Source organism: Mustela putorius, unplaced genomic scaffold, assembly GCF_011764305.1.
Source record: "Mustela putorius furo isolate JIRA1106 unplaced genomic scaffold, ASM1176430v1.1 tig00003875_pilon_pilon_pilon, whole genome shotgun sequence".
In the NCBI taxonomy this organism is placed as follows: Eukaryota; Metazoa; Chordata; class Mammalia; order Carnivora; family Mustelidae; genus Mustela; species Mustela putorius.
The window spans coordinates 12,979,522-13,003,995 of NW_025422026.1; the positions used below are offsets into that span (position 1 = coordinate 12,979,522).

General features: G+C 44.3%; 1 protein-coding gene across 1 annotated transcript in view; it reads right to left on the bottom strand.

Annotated features, from left to right (window-relative positions):
* LOC123388113 (translation initiation factor IF-2-like) overlaps nucleotides 1-22,131 on the bottom strand; it is a 49,142-nt gene extending 27,011 nt beyond the window's left edge. The window contains exons 1-4 of the mRNA XM_045067222.1: nucleotides 22,039-22,131; nucleotides 21,869-21,938; nucleotides 20,730-20,811; nucleotides 2,702-3,597 (exon numbers count right to left, since the gene is read on the bottom strand). Of these exons, the coding sequence (XP_044923157.1) occupies nucleotides 2,751-3,597; nucleotides 20,730-20,811; nucleotides 21,869-21,938; nucleotides 22,039-22,131 (1,092 nt within the window). The 3' untranslated portion in view covers nucleotides 2,702-2,750. The remainder of the gene's footprint in view (nucleotides 1-2,701; nucleotides 3,598-20,729; nucleotides 20,812-21,868; nucleotides 21,939-22,038) is intronic.
* Between the last annotated feature and the right edge of the window lie 2,343 nt (nucleotides 22,132-24,474).

Below are 24,474 nucleotides of genomic sequence, written 5' to 3' on the forward strand. Positions count from 1 at the left end.
AGGTGCCTCCCTACTGTGTGCTCTCCAGATGCAGATCCAAGCTCAGGGGTGCCCAGTGCCGATGCCTCTCTCCGGCGCAGGGACTCTAGGGCATCAGCGGGGCTCCCAGACAGCACCTGCAATTTCTAATTTAAAACCAAAACCCAAATCCCCAACCAGCCCAAGCCAGCACAAGCAATACATATTTATGCGTAAGACACCTATGCATACATACACATTCACTTATCTACACACACACACACACACACACACACACACACGCTTTTGCAGCAGAAGGCAGGCAGGAAACCGGTTCCCTAAGTCCTTTGCTTTCCTCATCTGCTTCTAGCACCAACAGCCATTTCTGCTACGGATTTTCCTATTCGAGGGTTGATCATAGATCCAAATGCCACCGTCCTGTTTGCCACACTTTCCTACCCCACTGGCCCGCTGACGTCTGTCAGTGAACCAGGGAACAAAGGTGGAAGACAGGCCCAAGCTGCCTTCCTTGAAAGTGGGGTTGTATTTGACACTTTAATAAACCTCAGAGCCTGAGCCTCTCTGCTCTCAGAGTGGCCAGGGTGCAGCTCTCACTCTTAACAAACCCGTCCATCTCTCTCCCCCCACCGTGGGGCACAAGGGTTTTCTCTGCCCGGCATCTATTTCCAGGCCCCATAAATCATATCCCATTGTTCCAGGCCATCTGAACTCATGCTTAATAAACCATCCACCTCACCCTTCCGCCACCACCCTGAATTTCCCACAGGGAAAGACTGTTTCAAGAAGAAAAGGAAATTCTTCATTAGGGCTGGATTTTAAAAGCAAGCTTCCACAAAAAACTGGAAAACAAAATTGGGTATAAATACCATCCAATAACCACTAAATGTCTTTGGTCAAAGCGCCTGTCTGCCTGTGATTCTCGGGTCCAGGTGTGAGCTCAGTGCACATCTAAAGGAAGCAGAATTTGAACTTGATGCTAAATGACAAATGATCCTGAACTTCATGACCATTTAAGTGCCACAGGGGCTAGATTAAATTGCTCTGATGCAGAATTTCTCCCAAGTATAGGTTACTGAGAAACATAATATTGCTTGAAAATGTATTTAGGTGCGTTCATCCTTCTCACACCAACACTCATGGCTCTTAGTCATAACCAGGCTTAAGCTAACACGATTCCCCTATTTTCCCCGGAGAGGGAGGGAAACAAGAGGACATGTCTCTCATGTGCCAAGATCAAAAACTGGATCACAGCACTCACAGCATCAAGTCTGCCAAACCAGAGCTCTGGGTACGTACAATTCTTAAAGAGCTAATTGAATGGAAAACAGCCATCTGGGGCTGGAAACCCTTATGACATTCTGGGAAATGTATGGAGTTTAAAAGGATTATGCAGGGTGATGTGACTTTGAAAATTCCCAAACTCTGAACTGAAGCCTAAATGAGAATATGTTAAATTCACCCATTCCAAAACACGGCACAGTTGACTCGGACACTACGAGCCCAAGCTGTAGCTCAGGGTGTCCACACTGCAGCCTGCTGTGGGAGGTCTGGAGACCACTCCCTGCTGAGAGAGTACAGCCAACCCAATCAGCCTACCAGCAGGCTGTGGCACAAGGTCCAGATCCAAGCCCAGGCACCAGCTAGGGTTCCCTTTGGCCTGCCCTCCTATGGTTGAACAACAATCATGGAGAGCCACAGGGAGAGCGGCATTGGGTCCAGTATGGCCACTCCCTGGTCCTCCACAACACTGGTTGCACACTCTTCCACACACGAAAATGGTGTGCAGAAACAAGGGCCTGCCGCAGTAGGCTGTTGAGCAAGGAACAGAGAGCATCAGGGGACAGGTGGGACTGCTGGCTGGTCTCCACCTCTCCCAGAGGGCAGAGACCGCAGAGCTTCTGCAGGCTAAGCAGAGACGTTTCAGAATTACCTTCCCAAAATGAAGGCAGTAAAGGAGGACTTCAAGCAGCCACAACTGCCAGCAGGCCTGCGACCTCCAGATATCAGGGGCTTGACCATGACCGTGTCGGTAAGCAGAACACACAAATGCCTTCCGGAGTGAGAGCAGACAGCTTAACGCTGCTAACTTGTCCTCTCACTCTTCTCTGCTCTGAGCAAGTGATCCTGAAAGGCATGGACAAAGTTGGTCAGATTCACTGGAGAAAACAAGAGCCAGTGAAGACGTCCCGGCTTGCACTGGGCCTCCCTCCAAAGGCTGGCTGCCCCACCCCTGGCACCTCGGTAAGGCTGCTCTGGGGCCATCCACACAAAACGATTTACGCACCCCCCACCCGCAACACACACACACAGACACAGACACAGACACACACACACACACACACACACACACACACAAGCTGCATCGGGCTTTAGGAACCTAACTCAAACGCACCCCTAATGAGCAACCCCACAGGTGTGACTGGGTTGGACACTCCCAGCAAGGGAGGGAAGGCCCCCCCTGGGTCCTTGCCAGCGGCAGGGTGCCGCCTGGGCCTCCGCCTCATCCTCTCCATCGGCGGGGAAGTCGGAGCGGCCCCCACCAACCACCACCACGCAACCAGATTGATTCTGGCACTTCAAATCCCCCCTGCCGCGCGGCCCCATCTGTGTGCTGACGCGAAAAGCCTCACTCGAGCAGCCGGCCCGCGGAGCGTCTGGAGTTCTCCCGGCCTTGAGCTCACGCCTCCCCGGGCCGCCCCCGCCCCCGCGGGCCGCGCCTTACCGCCAGTGTCCTCGAAGCGCGGGGGCGGGCGGTCCCGCAGCGTGGCACTCTAACCCGCGCTGGCCTCGTCCTCGTCGGACTCCTGCGGGCGCCAGGAGGCGGCGGGGGACCGGGGCGCTCGAGTTCGTCGTCCGAGGAGGCGGCCGAGGAGGAGCGCGAGGCGGCGGACGTGCTGTAGAAGGGGTTCCCGCCGCTGTCCGGGCCAGACTCGCCAAACACGTCGTCCCAGATGTGCAGGCTCTCGTAGCGCGCGCCGGCCGCCTAGAACAGCGCCGGCGCCCTCCTCCGCGCGCCCCCGCCGACCTCGGCCAAGGCCCCGGCCGCCGCCCGCGCGCCCGCCCCCCACAGCGCCTCCCAGCCGCACGCGCCGGGCCCGGGCCCGCGCCAAGGCCCGCCGCCCCCCACCAGCGCAGTCCGCAGCACAGCGCCCGCCTCCCCGCGCCCGGCCGGCCCGCCGTCTTGGCTGCCTCGGGCCCAGCGCCCGAGGAAGCGCCCTCGGAGCTCGGGCGCCGCAGGCTGCAGGCCGCGGCGGGACGCAGGGCGCGCGGGCGGGAGGCAGGGGCTGCGGCCGGGCCCAGTCGCCGCCGCTACCGCCGCCGCTCCTGTAGCCACTACAGCAGCCGCTGTGTCTCCTCGGCGCCCGCTGCGTCCCCGCGCGCCCTCCCGCGGCACCCCGCGCTCCCTGGCCGACCTTCCCGGGCGCGAGCCGCCAGAGACCGACCCCGCCTCCTCGCTCCTCCGGCCCGCCGGCCAATGGGGAGCAGGGTGGGGCGGGGCCGGCGCGAGGCACGCCCCACGCCCCTCGGCCGAGCGGGGCTAGGAGAGTGGCGGCGGCAAGGGGAGTCGGCGCCGGCAGCGGCGGGGAGCTGTCCGCCCCGGTGGTTCTGAACCAGGTGCTGCGTAAATTCCAGGTAGGCGCCGGGCCCGAGGGTCATGATTCCCGTGGTTGCTGCGGCTGCTGCTGCTTCTGTGCTCCACAGCTGGCTGTACTTTGAGCTCTTGCAAGCACAGGGGCTATCTGGCTTCCGGGAGCCTTGCTCTAATAAGAAGCCCGCCTCGCCGGTTCATTCCTGGGGTCAGGTGGTGACTCAGTCTCGCTTCAATACCCCTGTAATTTGAGGGGGTTAACATCCGATCTTAGTCATTCCTCCCGTCTTTGACCTTTGACATCTTTAAACTCAAAATATTCATTACCTTCCAAATATTAATTACTCTAACACCACCATTGCAACATCTTCACCCATACATTTGACACACTTGTCTGTTAAAATACGGCACAATCACCCAGGCTTCAGTGTTCTGATAAACAATAGATCAGAAAGGTTTTATCCATCCCTCTGCCTTGGCCAGGAGTGCGTGGCACTCATTCCGTTGATGATGATACACATGATCAGGCGTTTCTTGCTCCTCTCTCCCTCCCACAATAATGCAATAAGTCACAATGATGGTAATTGGGCCATAAAGTCACTTGCACTCTGAAATAAAATAAATCCACAGAGATGTGAAGGGCTTGCAAAACCTACTGGGTATTAACTAAATAAGGATTACACGAAAGGGAAAGGCATATTGCTATTTCATGCATAAAGGATGCAGATGCATAAAGGGTGAAGATGTTGGGACCACCAGCTATGGTCAGTTCTAACAGCAGGTGAGCAGCTTCTGCTCTCGCCCTCCCCTCGCAAGCCCCTGTTTCCTCCTCCCAAACCAGAGTCTCTATACCAGCATGAATTCCTGATCATCACTGAAAGATGATATATAAAAAGGAAAGGATTCACATGACATTGCTTTGTATATGAATTGGCTGATATACGTGAAATTGTTTGCAAAGCATTTCAACTCCGTTGGAAGAATTGTGTCACAGAAAAGAACTGGTTTCCAGCACTTCTCTATACTGTGTTAACCAGGGAAAGATTCTGAAGAGAGTTCATACAGGTAATCAGACTTAAAAAGGTCAATGACACATAGATTGAAGACGAAAAGTAAGACTGCGTAGCTCAAGTTCAAATTCTGCAATTAGGAATTCTGTAATACTCCTGTAAAATTTAATGATATATATTTTAAAAAATAATTGAAAGGGATCAAAACACTGAAATACATAGGCAAGAACTCCTTCTCTTCTCCAGGCAGCCAATGAAAACGTCAGCAGCTAAAGTGAGTGTGTATTTTTAAAACAGTGGCTTGCTTTGCTACCCAGAGGAAGCAGGAAGTAGAGCAGTAACAGTTACAAGGATGGACACAGTCTTCCATTGTCCCAAATCTGCATTTGTATGGTGCTAATCCCAAAGAAACCTTAGAGTCTTTGTGCTTATGAGCTCTCAAGTGCTTGTAGCTCACAGAGCCTGCAACACTGGGAGAGGATTATATGGTCACAAAAGAAACAGACTGGGAAATCAAATTGTTATCCAAACCCTGGCCCAACAAAAATGAGATGGCTATGTCCATTTAGAATCAAGGGTTTAGCAACCAAGTGCTACTTTGTTTAAACAAATGTTTCCAACCAAGAACAGTAAAAATACTTCAGCCTTTAAAAACAGGTGGCTGATTCTCCTTGTGAAAGGAGGGGAGGAAAGGGAAGAAAACAACTGGAAAACAAAAACCAAAAAACTTTCCCATCTGCTTGGCAACCTCCTACTCGATGCTATGATTATGGTTCTACATCATTAAGCTTTACAAGTAATGTTGTCTGGGAGGATAATTATAGAACCAGCATTATACTGAGATCTTTTAACTTTGAGTCATTTAAACACATCTTCCAAATAATACAACTTTGTAATATAATTAATTTTAAGATTAATATTGAGCTTTTGGTTCATAGTCTGCACAAAAGGCTCCAGGGTAGTAAGAACAATCCATTTCTGTAGTAGATTCCTTAGGCTTTGTTAAGCCAGAGAGGTTCATGCTCTTGTGAAACTTGGGATAATAGCCATATTTCATAGAGTCTTGGCCTCCTTTCCTGGTATAGTTTAATAAGAAACAAAAAATGCTACCATTCAAACTATGATACAATGTTTCCTTTTCATTAATGCTTTAATTTAAATGTATTCAAAAAGCTCTTTGGTAAGTATTTAAACAGATTTTTATCACGTATGGCCTTAATCCATACATAAAAATAAAAGTTAAAATTGTTGGTTAACGTTTTTCCAAACCTCACATTAAGAATCTCACTACTCGAAGATGGCGGAGAAGTAGCAAGCAAGCTGAGACTGCTTCAGCTAGCCGGAGATCAGCTAGATAGCTTATCTAAAGATTGCAAACACCTGAAAATCCATCGGCAGATCGAAGAGAAGAAGAACAGCAATTCTGGAAACAGAAAAACAACCACTTTCTGAAAGGTAGGACCGGCGGAGAAGTGAATCCAAAGCGACGGGAAGATAGACCCCGGGGGGAGGGGCCGGCTCCCGGCAAGCGGCGGAGCAACCGCGCACAAAATCAGGATTTTTAAAAGTCTGTTCCGCTGAGGGACATCGCTCCAGAGGCTAAACCGGGGCGAAGCCCACGCGGGGCCAGCGTGGCCTCAGGTCCCGCAGGGTCACAGAAGGATCGGGGGTGTCTGAGTGTCGCAGAGCTTGCGGGTATTGGAACGGGAAAGCCGGCTACAGAGGCAGAGCTGACAGTAAGCTCGCAGCTCCGTGTTACCTTGAACCTGTCGCAGGCTCGGTGAGCTCGGAGCGCGGCCGGAGGTCAGGCAGACGGGAGTAACTGGGCACTGTTCTCTGAGGGCGCACTGAGGAGTGGGGCCCTGGGCTCTCGGCTCCTCCGGGCCGGAGACCAGGAGGCCGCCATTTGTATTCCCGTCCTCTGGAACTCTACGGAAAGCGCTCAGGGAACAAAAGCTCCTGAAAGCAAACCCGAGCGGATTACTCACCCCAGCCCCGGGTAAGGGCGGTGTAATTCCGCCTGGGGCAAAGACACTTGAGAATCACTACAACAGGCCCCTCCCCCAGAAGATCAACAAGAAATCCAGCCGAGACCAAGTTCACCTACCAAGGAGTGCGGTTTCAATACCAAGGAGAGCAGCAGAATTCCAGAGGAGGAGAAAGCCAAGCACGGAACTCATGGCTTTTTTCCTGTGATTTTTTTTAGTCTTGCAGTTAATTTAATTTTTTCTTTTTCATTTTTTTTTTTCTCGCCTTCGGGTACATTTTTTTTTTTAACTGTTACCTTTTTCTTTTTTAACGATTTTTTACTAGTTTATCTAATATATATATATATTTTTTTACATTTTTCTTAGGTGTTTTCTTTTTTTAAAAATTCTTTTCTTTTCTTTTTTTTTTTTTTTTTCTTTTTTTTTTTCTTTTGTTTTTTTTTCTTTCTTCCTTTCTGAACCTCTTTTTATCCCCTTTCTCCCCACTCACGATTTTGGATCTCTTCTAATTTGGTTAAAGCATATTTTCCTGGGGTTGTTGCCACCCTTTTAGTATTTTACTTCCCCCTTCATTTACTCTTATCTGGACAAAATGACAAGACGTAAAAATTCAACACAAAAAAAAGAACAAGAGGCAGTACCGAAGGCTAGGGACCTAATCAATACAGACATCGGTAATATGTCAGATCTAGAGTTCAGAATGACAATTCTCAAGGTTCTAGCCGGGCTCGAAAAAGGCATGGAAGATATTAGAGAAACCCTCTCGAGAGATATAAAAGCCCTTTCTGGAGAAATAAAAGAACTAAAATCTAATCTAACCAAGGTGAAATCAAAAAAGCTATTAATGAGGTGCAATCAAAAATGGAAGCTCTAACTGCTAGGATAAATGAGGCAGAAGAAAGAATTAGTGATATAGAAGACCAAATGACAGAGAATAAAGAAGCTGAGCAAAAGAGGGACAAACAGCTACTGGACCACGAGGGGAGAATTCGAGAGATAAGTGACACCATAAGACGAAACAACATTAGAATAATTGGGATTCCAGAAGAAGAAGAAAGTGAGAGGGGAGCAGAAGGTATACTGGAGAGAATTATTGGGGAGAATTTCCCCAATATGGCAAAGGGAACGAGCATCAAAATTCAGGAGGTTCAGAGAATGCCCCTCAAAATCAATAAGAATAGGCCCACAGCCCGTCACCTAATAGTAAAATTTACAAGTCTCAATGACAAAGAGAAAATCCTGAAAGCAGCCCGGGAAAAGAAGTCTGTAACATACAATGGTAAAAATATTAGATTGGCAGCTGACTTATCCACAGAGACCTGGCAGGCCAGAAAGAGCTGGCATGATATTTTCAGAGCACTAAACGAGAAAAACATGCAGCCAAGAATACTATATCCAGCTAGGCTATCATTGAAAATAGAAGGAGAGATTAAAAGCTTCCAGGACAAACAACAACTGAAAGAATTTGCAAATACCAAACCAGCTCTACAGGAAATATTGAAAGGGGTCCTCTAAGCAAAGAGAGAGCCTACAAGTGGTAGATCAGAAAGGAACAGAGACCATATACAGTAACAGTCACCTTACAGGCAATACAATGGCACTAAATTCATATCTCTCAATAGTTACCCTGAATGTGAATGGGCTAAATGCCCCTGTCAAAAGACACAGGGTATCAGAATGGATAAAAAACAAAACCCATCTATATGTTGCCTCCAAGAAACACATTTTAAGCCCGAAGACACCTCCAGATTTAAAGTGAGGGGGTGGAAAAGAATTTACCATGCTAATGGACATCAGAAGAAAGCAGGAGTGGCAATCCTTATATCAGATCAATTAGATTTTAAGCCTAAGACTATAATAAGAGATGAGGAAGGACACTATATCATACTCAAAGGGTCTGTCCAACAAGAAGATTTAACAATTTTAAATATCTATGCCCCCAATGTGGGAGCAGCCAACTATATAAACCAATTAATAACAAAATCAAAGAAACACATCAACCATAATACAATAATAGTAGGGGACTTTAACACTCCCCTCACTGAAATGGACAGGTCATCCAAGCAAAAGATCAGCAAGGAAATAAAGGCCTTAAACGACACACTGGACCAGATGGACATCACAGATATATTCAGAATATTTCATCCCAAAGCAACAGAATACACATTCTTCTCTAGTGCACATGGAACATTCTCCAGAATAGATCACATCCTCGGTCCTAAATCAGGACTCAACCGGTATCAAAAGATTGGGATCATTCCCTGCATATTTTCAGACCACAATGCTCTAAAGCTAGAACTCAACCACAAAAGGAAGTTTAAAAAGAACCCAAATACATGGAGACTAAACAGCATCCTTATAAAGAATGAATGGGTCAACCGGGAAATTAAAGAAGAATTGAAAAAAATCATGGAAACAAATGATAATGAAAATACAACGGTTCAAAATCTGTGGGACACAACAAAGGCAGTCCTGAGAGGAAAATATATAGCGGTACAAGCCTTTCTCAAGAAACAAGAAAGGTCTCAGGTACACAACCTAACCCTACACCTAAAGGAGCTGGAGAAAGAACAAGAAAGAAACCCTAAGCCCAGCAGGAGAAGAGAAATCATAAAGACCAGAGCAGAAATCAATGAAATAGAAACCAAAAAAACAATAGAACAAATCAACGAAAGTAGGAGCTGGTTCTTTGAAAGAATTAATAAAATTGATAAACCCCTGGCCCGACTTATCAAAAAGAAAAGAGAAAGGACCCAAATAAATAAAATCATGAATGAAAGAGGAGAAATCACAACTAACACCAAAGAAATACAAACTATTATAAGAACATACTATGAGCAACTCTACGGCAATAAATTCGACAATCTGGAAGAAATGGATGCATTCCTAGAAACATATAAACTACCACAACTGAACCAGGAAGAAATAGAAAGCCTGAACAGACCCATAACCAGTAAGGAGATTGAAACAGTCATTAAAAATCTCCAAACAAACAAAAGCCCAGGGCCAGACGGCTTCCCGGGGGAATTCTACCAAACATTTAAAGAAGAACTAATTCCTATTCTCCTGAAACTGTTCCAAAAAATAGAAATGGAAGGAAAACTTCCAAACTCATTTTATGAGGCCAGCATCACCTTGATCCCAAAACCAGACAAGGATCCCACCAAAAAAGAGAGCTATAGACCGATATCCTTGATGAACACAGATGCGAAAATACTCAACAAAATACTAGCCAATAGGATTCAACAGTACATTAAAAAGATTATTCACCACGACCAAGTGGGATTTATTCCAGGGCTGCAAGGTTGGTTCAACATCCGCAAATCAGTCAATGTGATACAACACATCAATAAAAGAAAGAACAAGAACCATATGATACTCTCAATAGATGCTGAAAAAGCATTTGACAAAGTACAACATCCCTTCCTGATCAAAACTCTTCAAAGTGTAGGGATAGAGGGCACATACCTCAATATCATCAAAGCCATCTATGAAAAAACCCACCACAAATATCATTCTCAATGGAGAAAAACTGAAAGCTTTTCCGCTAAGGTCAGGAAACACGGCAGGGATGTCCATTATCACCACTGCTATTCAACATCGTACTAGAGGTCCTAGCCTCAGCAATCAGACAACAAAAGGAAATTAAAGGCATCCAAATCGGCAAAGAAGAAGTCAAATTATCACTCTTCGCAGATGATATGATACTATATGTGGAAAACCCAAAAGACTCCACTCCAAAACTGCTAGAACTTATACAGGAATTCAGTAAAGTGTCAGGATATAAAATCAATGCACAGAAATCAGTTGCATTTCTCTACACCAACAGCAAGACAGAAGAAAGAGATATTAAGGAGTCAATCCCATTTACAATTGCATCCAAAACCATAAGATACCTAGGAATAAACCTAACCAAAGAGACACAGAATCTATACTCAGAAAACTATAAAGTACTCATGAAAGAAATTGAGGAAGACACAAAGAAATGGAAAAATGTTCCATGCTCCTGGATTGGAAGAATAAATATTGTGAAAATGTCTATGCTACCTAAAGCAATCTACACATTTAATGCAATTCCTATCAAAGTACCATCCATCTTTTTCAAAGAAATGGAACAAATAATTCTAAAATTTATATGGAACCAGAAAAGACCTCGAATAGCCAAAGGGATATTGAAAAAGAAAGCCAACGTTTGGTGGCATCACAATTCCGGACTTCAAGCTCTATTACAAAGCTGTCATCATCAAGACAGCATGGTACTGGCACAAAAAAACAGACCCATAGATCAATGGAACAGAATAGAGAGCCCAGAAATAGACCCTCAACTCTATGGTCAACTAATCTTCGACAAAGCAGGAAAGAATGTCCAATGGAAAAAAAAGACAGCCTTTTCAATAAATGGTGCTGGGAAAATTGGACAGCCACATGCAGAAAAAATGAAATTGGACCATTTCCTTACACCACACACAAAAATAGACTCAAAATGGATGAAGGACCTCAATGTACGAAAGGAATCCATCAAAATCCTTGAGGAGAACACGGGCAGCAACCTCTTCGACCTCTGCCGCAGCAGCAACATCTTCCTAGGAACAACGCAAAAGGCAAGGGAAGCAAGGGAAAAAATGAACTACTGGGATTTCATCAAGATCAAAAGCTTTTGCACAGCAAAGGAAACAGTTAACAAAATCAAAAGACAACTGACAGAATGGGAGAAGATATTTGCAAACGACATATCAGATAAAGGACTAGTGTCCAGAATCTATAAAGAACTTAGCAAACTCAACACCCAAAGAACAAATAATCCAATCAAGAAATGGGCAGAAGACATGAACAGACATTTCTGCAAAGAAGACATCCAGATGGCGAACAGACACATGAAAAAGTGCTCCATATCACTCGGCATCAGGGAAATACAAATCAAAACCACAATGAGATATCACCTCACACCAGTCAGAATGGCTAAAATCAACAAGTCAGGAAATGAAAGATGCTGGCGAGGATGCGGAGAAAGGGGAACCCTCCTACACTGTTGGTGGGAATGCAAGCTGGTGCAGCCACTCTGGAAAACAGCATGGAGGTTCCTCAAAATGTTGAAAATAGAACTGCCCTATGACCCAGCAATTGCACTATTGGGTATTTACCCTAAAGATACAAATGTAGTGATCCAAAGGGACACATGCACCCGAATGTTTATAGCAGCAATGTCCACAATAGCCAAACTATGGAAAGAACCTAGATGTCCATCAACAGATGAATGGATCAAGAAGATGTGGTATATATACACAATGGAATACTATGCAGCCATCAAAAGAAATGAAATCTTGCCATTTGCAACAACATGGATGGAACTAGAGCGTATCATGCTTAGCGAAATAAGTCAAGCAGAGAAAGACAACTATCTTATGATCTCCCTGATATGAGGAAGTGGTGATGCAACATGGAGGCTTAAGTGGGTATGAGAAGAATAAATGAAACAAGATGGGATTGGGAGGGAGACAAACCATAAGTGACTCTTAATCTCACAAAACAAACTGAGGGTTGCCGGGGGGAGGGGGTTTGGGAGAAGGGGGAGGGATTATGGACATTGGGGAGGGTATGTGATTTGGTGAGTGCTGTGAAGTGTGTAAACCTGGTGATTCACAGACCTGTACCCCTGGGGATAAAAATATATGTTTATAAAAAATAAAAAATTAAAAAATAAATAAATAAATAAATAAAATTTAAAAAAAAAAAAAAGAATCTCACTACTCTTATTTACTTTCTAACTGAGAGATTTCAGTGCCCAGATTTTTCTCACAATATGTTCCTCTGAGCCACCCAGAGCTTCTGTTGTGCTGCACTTAAAAAATTATTATTAGACATATAGCTGACATTCAATGTTAAATTAGTTCCAGGTGTACAACATAGTAATTTGACAATTGTATACATTACTCAGTGATCACCACAGTAAGTTTATCATCACATCACCATATAAACTTATTATAATATCATTGACTGTATTCCCAATGCTGTACTTTTCATCTCCAGATGAGAACAGGAAATTATTTTCTTTATTTTATAACAGGAAATTTGTACCTCTTAATCCCCTTCACCTATTTCACCCATCCCCCATCCACCTTCCCTCCCATAACCACCAGTTTGTTCTTTGTATTTAAGAGTCTATTTCTGGTTTTTTTGTTTTTTGTTTTTTTTGTTTTTTTTGTTTGTTTTTTTGTTTTGTTTTTTGTTTTTTTTGGTCTGTTCACTTGTTTCTTTTTTTAGATTCCATATAGAAGTGATATTACAGGGGCGCCTGGGGGGCTTAGTGGGTTAAAGCCTCTGCCTTTGGCTCAAGTCATGATACCAGGTTCCTGGAATCGAGCCCCGAGTCGGGCTTTCTGCTCGGTGGGGACCCTGCTTCACCTGCCTCTCTGCCTGTCTCTCTGCCTACTTGTGATCTCTTTCTTTCTCTTTCAAATAAATAAATAAAATCTTAAAAAGAAAAAAAAAAGGAAGTGAAATCATATGGTATTTGCCTTTCTCGGTCTGACTTATTTCTCTTAACCTAATACCCTCTAGATCCAGCCATGTTGTCACAAATGGCAAGATCTAATTCTTTTTTATAGCTGGATAATATTCCATTATATATCTATATACACCATATCTTTACCCATTCATCTACTGATGAACACCTGGACTGCTTCCATATCCTGGCTACTATAAATAGTGCTACAGAAAACCTAGGATGGCATATATCTTTTTGAATCAAGTGTTTTTATTTCCTTTGGGTAAATATCAAGTACTAGAATTACTGATTTTTAATTTTTTAATAGATTAATTTTAATCTATTTTTAATCTATTTAATTTTAATCTATTTTTAATTTTTTGAGGAACCTCCATACTGTTTTCCACAGTTGTTGCACCAATTTACATTCCCACTAAAAATGTACAGAGGTTCCTTTTTCTCCACATCCTGGCCAACACTTGTTCTTTCTTCTTTTTAATACTAGCCATTCTGACAAGTATAAGGTGATAGATCTCCCTGTGGTTTTGATTTTATTTTCCTGATGATGAGTGATATTGAGCATCTTTTCACATGTCTATTGCATGTCTGTATGTATTTTTTTGAAAAATGTCTATTAAGTCCTCTGCCCATTTTTCAATTGGATTATATGTTGGGGTTTGGGTTTTTGGGGGGTTTTGTGTGTGTGTGTGTGTTATTTACATATTTTGGTTATTAATCCTTTATTATATTTATCATTCACCACTATCTTCTCCCATTCTGTAGGTTCCCTTTTGATTTTGTTGCAGGTTTCCCTTACTGTGCAAAAGCTTTTTATTTTGTTGTAGTCTTAATAATTTATTTTTGTTCTTGTTTCCCTTGCCTAAGCAGACATATCCACAAATGATGTTGCTAAAACCAATCTCCAAGTGATTACTGCTTATTGTCTTTTAGGACTTTTATGGTTTCAGGTCTCTCATCTATTCATTTAACTTTTTTTTTTTTAAGTAAGCTTTACACTGAATGTGGGACCTAAACTCACAGCCTCAAGAATAAGAGTCGCATGCTGTACAGGCTGAGTCAGGCAGGCACACCTCAGATCTCACATTTAGATCTTTGATCTGTTTTGAGTTTCTTTATGTGTATGGTAAAAGAATGTGGTATAGTTTCATTCCTTTGCATATGGCTCTCCAGTTTTCCCAACACTGTTTTTTAGGAGACTTTCTTCTGTTGCATATTCTTGCCTCCTTTGTCAAAGATTAATTGACCATATAATTGTGGATTTATTTCTGGGCTCTCTATCCTGTTTCCATTGATTTATGCATATATTTTCTCCCAGTATCCTACTGTTTTGATTACTATAGCTTTGTAATATATCTTGAAATCCAAGAAACTGATACCTCCAGCTTTGTTCTCCTTTCTCAATATTGTTTTGCATGCTGCACTTCTTATAAAAGTATTCTGAGGTCATCCAAATTGCCACCCCTCCGTTCTGCTTGGTTGGATGCTGGTGGGGTTTCTCTTTCTTTTCCTTTTCTTTTTTTTTTCCTTATCTGAGATTTTCATATAATAACCAGTTTATTTTCTTTCCTCAAAAGGCCTGTGGCTTGGCATGCCAAGGGATGTAGATGATTGGTTGTGCCCTAGGAGCAGTAACCACATGGCACAGGGTCAAGCTGTGGTAACTTTATAGGGACTTCCACCTGCTCAGCTCCAACTATAAGACAATTCCTGACACTGGAGATGTGAAAGAAAATGGGAGGGGAGGGGCATCTTAAAATCCATAAAATATGGCATATTGTTTCCTGTTTGTACTTTTACAATTTCTGATTTTGCAAATGGCCAAGCTGCCGCAAGGAACAAAAATGAGGTCCTGGGACGCCTGGGTGGCTCAGTGGGTTGGGCCACTGCCTTCGGCTCAGGTCATGATCTCAGGGTCCTGGGATCGAGTCCCGCATTGGGCTCTCTGCTCAGCAGGGGGCCTGCTTCCCTTCCTCTCTCTCTGCCTGCCTCTATGCCTACTGTGATCTCTCTCTGTCAAATAAATAAAATAAAATCTAAAAAAAAAATGAGGTCCTAAGGTGGCAGAGACTGACCTGGCCAGCCCTGTACTGCACAGGCTATGTGTTACTGGATCAGTATGAATGGAGAAAGCAGGGGTGAGTCAGGGCAGCTGCTGCCTCTCCCTACATTGCCTTCATCACCCACAAGGAAGGGGGCCCAAAGCCAAGGATGACCTCCTGGAACTGAGACAGAGGAGGGGAAAAGAAAGCTTAACGATGCCACAACTGCTGAACCATGACCAAAATATGGGGGAGAAGGCTGGAGGCAAATGTGCATGGTACACCGTGACATTTGGAGTCCTAGGTGACATAGAAGCTTAAGGATTCAACCTTGCTCAAACTGATTTTACATGATGATTTTATCTACTAATCAACCCAGAGGTGCAGAGAATGAAATAAGGGAATACTATAGAAAATGCTTGAGAGAAATCTCTCTTATGATTGAGATAACCTGATATTTCCATTCATTCATTCATTCATTCATTCAACAATTATGTACTGAGTATTATGTATCAAATCCTCTTCTGAACACAGAATAAATCAGAAAAAAAACCCCACAAATACCATTTTTATAGCACATGCATTCAAATAGAAGAGAGAGAACAGACAGTAAATAAATAAATATATAATATGTCAGCTGTTGATAAGAAGTCAAAAGTAGAGAGGGACAGAAATTATGTTGATTGTGATGATGCTGGTGCTGGCTGTGTGTGCAGTTAGGGGAGATTACTCTGATAAGAAGACATTGGCAGATCCTTGAGGGGATTCAGAGAACAAGTCGGGTACATTTAAGAAGAGGAAACAAGTGCAACCCCCCAAGGGAGGCACGCACTTGCTGTACTCTGTTAAACACTAAGGACGCTGGTGAGCGGAGGCAGAGACAGCTGAGTGAAGAGGTAGGAGATGAATTGAGAAGGAAGTTGAGTGTTAAATTTTGTAAGACTGAATTTTGTATTGAGTGAAGTGGGGAGCCATTGGAGATCTTAGAGCAGAGAAATAACAAGGTCTGACTTTTGTCTTAAGCGGATTGCTTTAACTGCTAAGTGGAAAAAAAAAAAACTAGAACAGAGCAAAGATGGAATCCAGAAGACCAGATAGGAGACTATTACAATAACTCAGGCTATAGAAGACGGTGTTTTGGACCACAGTGGGAGTAACTGAAGTGTGGAGAATTGGTCAGATTTATAATATATTTTGAAGATAGAATCCACAGCTTCTACCAAAGAATTAAACATGGGCAGTGAAAGAAAGAGATGAATCAAGAATGACTCTACAGTTTCCTGTTTGAGCTATTGCAAGACCAGCATAACTCGAGAAGAATAAGAGCTTGGTTTTGAACCTGTTGGGTTTAACTCATCTAGGTAGATCTGGAAAGCAGGCAGTGGAAGAAATTTCAAGATCCAGGTCTGGACTGGAGGTGGAGATGTGGAGTCATCAGGAGATCGATGGTAGAAGAGGGACAGTCACCAAGGACTCAGTGTAGACAGAGGAGAAGTCTGAGGTTGGGTCCTGGAGCACGTTCATACTCAGAGGTCAGGGAAATGATAAGAAACCCCAAGTGGAGGGGCTTGTCCTCACTCAGAAGGGATTGGAGTAAGGGTTCCACCCAGGTAAACTTAGTGGGATTCTGTGGGTCTTCTTTCCTTACCGATTTGATTTTCTTTTCAAGATTTATTTGAGAGAGAGAGAGAGAGAGAGAGAGCAGGAGCACACACATGCAGGGGGAAGAGACAGAAGGAGAGAGAGAGAATCTCAAGCAGATTCCCCGCTGAGCATGGAGCCTGACGTGGGGCTCGATTCCATAACCCTGAGCTCATGACCTGAGCCAAGATTCACACACTTAACCACTTAGCCACCTAGACACCCACCCAATTTGTTTTTCTTTCTTTTTTTTTTAATATTTTATTCATTTATTTATTTGACACAGAGAGAAAGAGATCACAAGTAGGCAGAGAGGCAGGCAGAGGGAGAGGGAGAAGCAGGTTCCCTGCTGAGCAGAGAGCCCAATGCAAGGGCCCGAGATCCTGAGACCATGACCAGAGCTGAAGCCACCCAGGTGCTCCCAATTTACTTTTCTCAGTGAAGTCGTCAGAATGGTCGGTCATCAGCTCTATCTGATGGAAGGTGTTCAGTTCTCACTCTGAACAAAATGGCTGCACATTAGAATCACTGGGAGAATTTTAAAAGCACACGTATATCCAGACCCTAATTGGATATTAATCTAATTGGTTCTACACCAATTAGATCAGATCCTCTGGAGGTGGGCACTCCTGTTTTTTAAAGGCTTCCAGGCGATTCAAAAGTGTGGCCAGTGTTGAGAAGCCCTGGCTTAAGGTTGGAGGAAAGAAGATGTGAAATAGTCAAAATATTTCACGAGAAGAGTGGAGATTCTGTCGGTCAGAGAAACATACTTGGATTTGTGGCTGAGAATTTAATGTGAAAGCCTCCAGCATCGTTGCTTTTCTCTCCAACCACGTTCAGCTGCCAGGGGCAGACATAGGGTGGACAGAGGGTTGGGTTTTTACCAAGGTGGGGTTTTATCAGGTATGTATGATGTATGATGGAGGTGAGAGTATGGGACAGGGATTATAGTTATGGGAGCGGACTCTGTGCCAGCTGCGGAGGCCTGTGAGAATTTGGGGGAAGGATCAAGAACCACAGAAAATGAAATAGGTAAATGGCTTCTTCTGAGTGACTTAGATAATTAATACTTCTTGAAATAATTTAGTGCAGCCAGACCCCTGCAAAGCAGCACAAACAACTCTGATGAGTGCTTCAATCTACCATTTCTTCCCAGGGCTTCAATCAAATGCTTTCAACAAGTGAACATTGAGATATTTAGAGCAAAGGAAAAAAATACATATTGGAAGTTCGCTTTTTTTTTTTAAGATTTTATTTATTTATTTGACAGAGACACAATGAGATAGGGAATACAAGCAGGGGGAGTGGGAGAGGGAGAAGCAGGTTTTCCCGCTGAGAAGGGAGCCTGACACAGGGCTGGATTCTCAGGCCCCTGGGATCATGACCTGAGCCGAAGGGCAGATACTTAACAATTGAGCTACCCAGGCTCCCCTGGAAGTTTTTACATTCTTGGAAAATGGGATTTTGTACATTTATGTCCTTTTTCTGTCCCCTTGTGGATATTTTCCCTCTTGAAAACACCCAACCCCTGCTCCACAGTTGTCCAGTAAAAGAAAGGGATCTGAGTGCCATCCCCAAAGTTCACTTGCGTTTAAAGGAGAAACAATCCTGGGAAGCTGTTTTACACAAATGAGTAGATTTCTCAGTTGTAGAAACTCAGGTATTATAAGAAAACGGGAGAGATATTCCTTACTAGAAGGGGGACCTGCTCAGCGTTTCTAAATTCACATTAGTAGATTGTTGAACTGTTGTAGGCTGAGTGTTAAAATCACATCTTTCCCTCCGTTCTCTTACAGACAATGATGGTTCTTCCAAGATTGTCTGTGAAAGGCTAGGCACCTGCAAAACCACACATTTGACCTGAGCCATCACCCAAGTAGAGTGTAATCCGTTCTCAGATCATAGGAGAAAAAAGAGAGAGAGAGAGAATCCCAAGAAGAAACACTCACGTCAGGATTTTTATCAAATTTAGTGCACGTCTCACCATTTATCTTCATTTGTGGTAATTTTTTAAATAAACACTAATGTCGAATTGCCCTGCGTTACAACGAGCAACTCAATTATCAGAAAACCACGAGTCTCCAACGTTTGTTCTAATTACTAAAGCAGAAGAGCAGACAGAGTTTAGAAAAATTTCAACAAGGCTTAAACAAAAGAGGTTTTCCACTTTTTTCTAATCAGGTCAACATAGATACCACTTTCCCTACAACCTTGTAGGCAGTTGGTATTTTTCAGAGCTATCATTTGGTTCTTTATAAAAGGCTTAAAGTTGGAGGTCCATAAAAACGATAATCAACTTTTATGTGTGCCTTCTATAGGCCAGGAACTGTGCTAAATAAACAGTATCTAATTTAATCCTCCTAACAAGCCCTGTGAAGTCAATACTACTGACTATTCTCACTCCAAGGGGGGGGCAAAGCAGATGCTTCGAGAGTTGAACTCAGTTTTCCAAGTTCATACAGCTCATATATGATGGAATCAGGACTTGAGCTCAGTCTAATGCCAGGTTGGACTCTCAGTGGCAGCTACTGTAGTTTTTTTGACCGTCCCCTGCTTCCCTCCCCACCCCCGCCCCCATCTCATTCCCATTTAGGGATACCTAAATGACAGTGGCCAGGCAGGAAGGGTGGCTACTGGGTTTAATTATTTATATCCAGGGGGAAGAGCCACCTCGCCCCATACATTCTGCTTCAGCTCTTGCCCGGCCAGGGGAGTAGCCATCCTTCAAACCATCAGTGTTAATTGCTGGTGAGGGATGAATTAGGCTGAAGGGGTCACACACAGTTTACTAGTCATGCATATTTCTTTCAGAATACCTAAGTACCATTCCCTTGAAGATGAGAAGAAATGATGGGAGGGATGTTAAAAGGGACTCCCAGAAATATTTCTGGACCAGTCATGATCACTAGCCCTTATGATACTCTTAGAGTCATTTTACTGGTTCTTGAAATGAGTGCACTTGCCCTAGGATGGCTTGGCCCCTCCCAGTAATCAGAAGCTCCTAGGATGGGTCAAAGATTACTTTATTTGCTATAATTCTGCAAGTTGAATGTATCTCTCAGCCATTTCCTGAGAATGCTATTATGGGACAGGCACAGGGGGATGACTATGGGACAGAAACATATCAGGTGAGAGGGATCCTATGCTTTTGTATGAAGGAGAAGCCCATTCTCCTTGGTGATAGGAGTTTCCCTTCTGCTCTGACTCCTGCCCAGCCGGGATCAGTGGGGAGCCTCCTCCTTTGGGCGACAGGTCTCTTTCTTTCTAAATCCCCTTTTTTTGGGCCAAAAAGCAAGACTACCCTTCTTTTCATCTTTCAGCTTTTTCATCCTGGCCAATGACACTCAAACACCCTCGCCCCCAATTTGGGCTGCTAGACTATGGCAAGAGGCCACATACCGGGTATATTACCTCAGGCCCAGTGTTTGGACTTCACTGAACCTTAATTGTAACATCTAAGAAGGGTTGGGGGGGCGGATGTTGTGAGGATTCATTAAGACAATGTTAAATTTTTATCACGGAGTCAAGGAAGATCTCTTGTTAGGAATGTGTTCCATCTTACCAGGATAGAGGGCAAAATAGCATTTTACTTATTTTTTTTTAATAAAGTATTTCTTTTTAAAAAATTATTTATTTGACAGAGAGACAGAGCAGGAATGCAAGCAGGGGGAATGGGAGAGGGATAAGCAAGCTTCCTGCTGAGCAGGGAGCCCAATGTGGGCCTCAGTCCCGAGACCCTAAGATCATAACCTGAGTGGAAGGAAGACGCTTAAGGACTGAGCCACCCAGGTTCCCCGCAAAACAGCATTTTAAACAATATTTTTATTTTTATTTTATACATATATATGTAAACATAGAATTGAATGTATACATATAAATATAGTTTGTAAACACATTTGATATATATTTATGTTTATCCTAGGACGCAGCATTGCCCTCCTGGGCAGCGCAAGAGGGTGGGTTTTTACAGAGAATCACCAAACAGCTTGACCCAACTGAAGGGCCAGCCTTGCGCTGCTGCTTAAGAGAAAGCCTTGAGATGGGGAAGGTTTGACAAATACTGAGAAAAACCAGTCAATTAATATGTTAAAAACACTACCCAACCACAGTATGAACCATTTAGACATATGGCTTTAATTTTGACTTTAGTCTCCAAAGCCTAGGGGTTCCTGAGGAAAGGGGACAGAGGGAGAGACAGGACCAGCTTCTCTGTGGGCCAGGTTTCTGGGGTTGCTCCCAGCCCTGCCCCCAGAGGGAACGCCCCCACCCAGGGCTTTGCTCCCAGAAGGGCCCCTCCCCCAGAAAGCCCCTTCTCAAAGGGCCCTGCCCTTTGGGCCACACCCTCAGAGGTCCCATTATCCACACCCCCCCACACCCCCCTACACCCGCCAAGCACCGCCCTCAGAAGGGTTCTAAGGTGAAGTCAGTGTGCTCCTCTCTCACTGTCTAGGAATTACTCAGTTTTATTTTTGACTTTGTGTTTTTTGAGCGAAGTGGGTGGTGTAAGGACCTATTTTATATTTTTATATTTTAGCCATAGGCTTCCATTGAAGTTACACAATAACCTTGTTGTTTAACCCTTAAGCTGTCCCTGCTCCCCTTCTCCCAGGGGACTTACTTAAAAACAAGTCCCGGAAATCAACCTCAGGTAACAAAGCTCAAATACAAGGGTGGGTCAGGCCAGGTGAAGACATCTGATCAGTGGAGGGTTGCATACTGTCTCCCTAGCTACCAAGGAGTATGGGTCCCGCCCTTTGTGAGTCTTTTGGGCGCCGATCCTAACCAAGGTGATAGGCTAGGTCAAATGTCTACTAAAAGGTAAGTTGTAATTCAATTGGTCACCTAGCATCACTGTGCAGCTTTCTTTGTGTGTTACAATTTCACTGGCTACCTGTGTGTGGCCAGGCCCAACCGCATGGCCTTTGCCCTTAAAAGCTAGTCCGTAAAGGAGAGAGGGGTCGACTTCTCTGTAAGAGAAGCGGCCCTGGCTGGTCAGTTTGATTCTTGATGCTTGATGGGAAATAAAGCCTTGTTTGACCTTCGCTTTGTATCAGTCTCTCTCTTTTAATCATGGACCCATTATTGGGGCATAACAGGTGGGACAGTGGAGCACGTACATAGCGGAGGGGACAGCCCACTGTGGGTATCCACCGTTCCTTGCCTCCTCATTTGCATGTACTGCTCGCCCTGCCCGGTAAGCACAGCATGGAAATGGACACCTCGTGAGTGGTGGTCAATGAGACTCACTGACCACGTGATGTCTATGACCGAGTCAACCGGAGCTCACCTTCCCTACAGACCAGAGCTTGACTGAGCACCGCCAGGAGGCGGTGGCCTCTTGTGAGCAGCCCAGAACCCTGTCTTGTCCTTTCTCACTCATGTCAGCTCCCTGTGTTATCCAAGCCTTGGAAGTGGTGACTTAGGAGGGAAGGGAAAGAAAGGCAGCCCCTGGCTCCTGGTCTTGTCAAGTTCCTTACTCATCAGGAAGCCGAGGGCGGCAGGGTCGGTGGAACAGGTGTGAGTCCCCAGGTGAGGTAAAGATGGAAGAGCTGGTCTTGTGCAGGATTTCCATGGTTCTGATAAGAAGAGGGCACGTGGGTGTGCCCCAGCTGTGGAATCCCTGCGTGAATTATTTAACACTGACCTTGCACCCTGCGAAGATGAATGGCAAAAATCATGCCCATAATCACATTTTAAAATTTGTATTTGCTTGGAATGACATTAAATGCAAATAGAAAACAGCAGCCATGCCCCTTCAGAAGACAGACCATGGAGGAAATGAGCTTTCTATTTTAGTACCTTTAACAAACACTTCCTCCCTGCTTTTGCCCAAAGGGCCCTATATCTTCATTTTGCATGGGGCTTGCAAATTATGTAGCCAGCCCTGGGGACAGCTGTGTAGTGTCTCAATGACCCATTGCAGGGAATGGCAGGAGCCTCCCTCCTTGATACAGTAGTATTACACAAGCCCCTGAAGCTGAAACAGAACTTCAGGATAAAGTCTGTGGGGGAGGTCCTCAAATTTCTGAGTCATGGGCTGTCGTAAACAAAATATCAACAGCCGGGTGGCTTAGGCAACATACAATTTATTTTCTCATGGTTCTGGGCGCTGGAAGTCCAATATCAAGGTGGCAGTAGGGTTCGATTCTTCAAACGTCTCTCCTTGGCTTGCAGATAGTTGTGTTCTCCACTCTGTCTTCAAACAATTGTCCTTCAGTGTGTATTGTCTGTGTCCTAATCTCCTCTTCCTGTAAGCACATCAGTCCTGTTGGCTTGGTGCCCACCCCCAGTGAGCTCGTTTTCCCTTTATCACCTCTTTAAAAATCCTGTCTCTGAATACTGCCACATTCTGAGATGCTGGGTGTTAGGACGTCAACGTAGGAATCTGGGGGCATCCAACTAAGCCCATAACAATAGTCAAAACTGGATCCGAAACTGAAATTTAGACACATCTTAAAATGCTAAAAGTGTACATATATAATTTTTGTGGTAGGCCTGAGATGGTTGGTAGGCTGAGATGTATTTGTAACCTTTGAGGGAAACATCCTTTGGAATGATCAAAGAGAGCTTCTATGTAATTCCATACATCCACAATTAAACCCCAGAGCTTTCTAATTTGGAATTTGGCTGTTTTGTGCTTGGTGGCAACCAAAACCAGCCTAGGGCTTTTCTTTTGTTTTGGCAGAAAAGTAGGAGGCAGAGGACTTGAGCATTTAGACATCGTGCTGCTCTTTGGTTTAATCATACTCTACTGAGTTGCCTGAAACTAATTAAGCTCTTGGCTCTGTAGAGGAGAGATGATGTTCATTACATATCATTGGCCACAATGTTCCTTTTTTTAATTGTTGTTAACATTTGTGTTATTTTTCAGTATAAGAGACAAACTTTATCTTAGTTTGGGCTGATGTAACAAGAGCACCATAAACTAGGTGCTTTAAAGACATACTTATTTCTCTCAGTTCTGGAAGCTGGGAAGTCTACGATCAAGATCCTGGAAGATTCCGTGTCTGTTCAAGTGCCCACTTCCTGGGTCACAGATGACCATCTTCTCCCTATAACCTTCAAGGTGGAGGAGGGGAGGGATCTCTGTGGGGTCTCTCTTATAGAGACACTAATCTTGCCCATGAGGACTCCGCCCTCATGACCTAAACATCTCCCAAGGACCCCATCTCCTAGTTATGTCCCTTTGGACATTGAGTTTTCAACTTATGAATCCTGGAGGGATACACTGTCTACAGTGAGCTTCGTCAAACATCTTTTATGTTCAAGGCACTGTTTTTTGGCAAAATTAATCATTTCCTACACATCCTTTGAAGCAAGAGTATTTCTGCACTTTGCCTTCCTTTAGAACCTTTCTCTAGAGAGGATCCTAAAAAGTTCAGAAAAGACGCAGAAGAAACCTGCTGGTTAGCTCGTTTTTCTTTTCTTTTCTTTTCTTTTTTTTTTTTAATATTTTACTTATTTATTTGACAGAGATCACAAGTAGGCAGAGAGGCAGCCAGAGAGAGAGAGAGAGAGAGAGAGAGAAGCACGCTCCCTGCTGAGCAGAGAGCCCCACGTGGGGCTCGATCCCAGGACCCTGGGATCATGACCTGAGCCGAAGGCAGAGGCCTTAACCCACTGAGCCACCCAGGCTCCCCAGCTCGTTTTTCATAGTAGAGCAGAATTCATTTTGAAACAGGTTAATCTTAGAAATCCAGGCGAAGACACTTCGCTTGAAAAT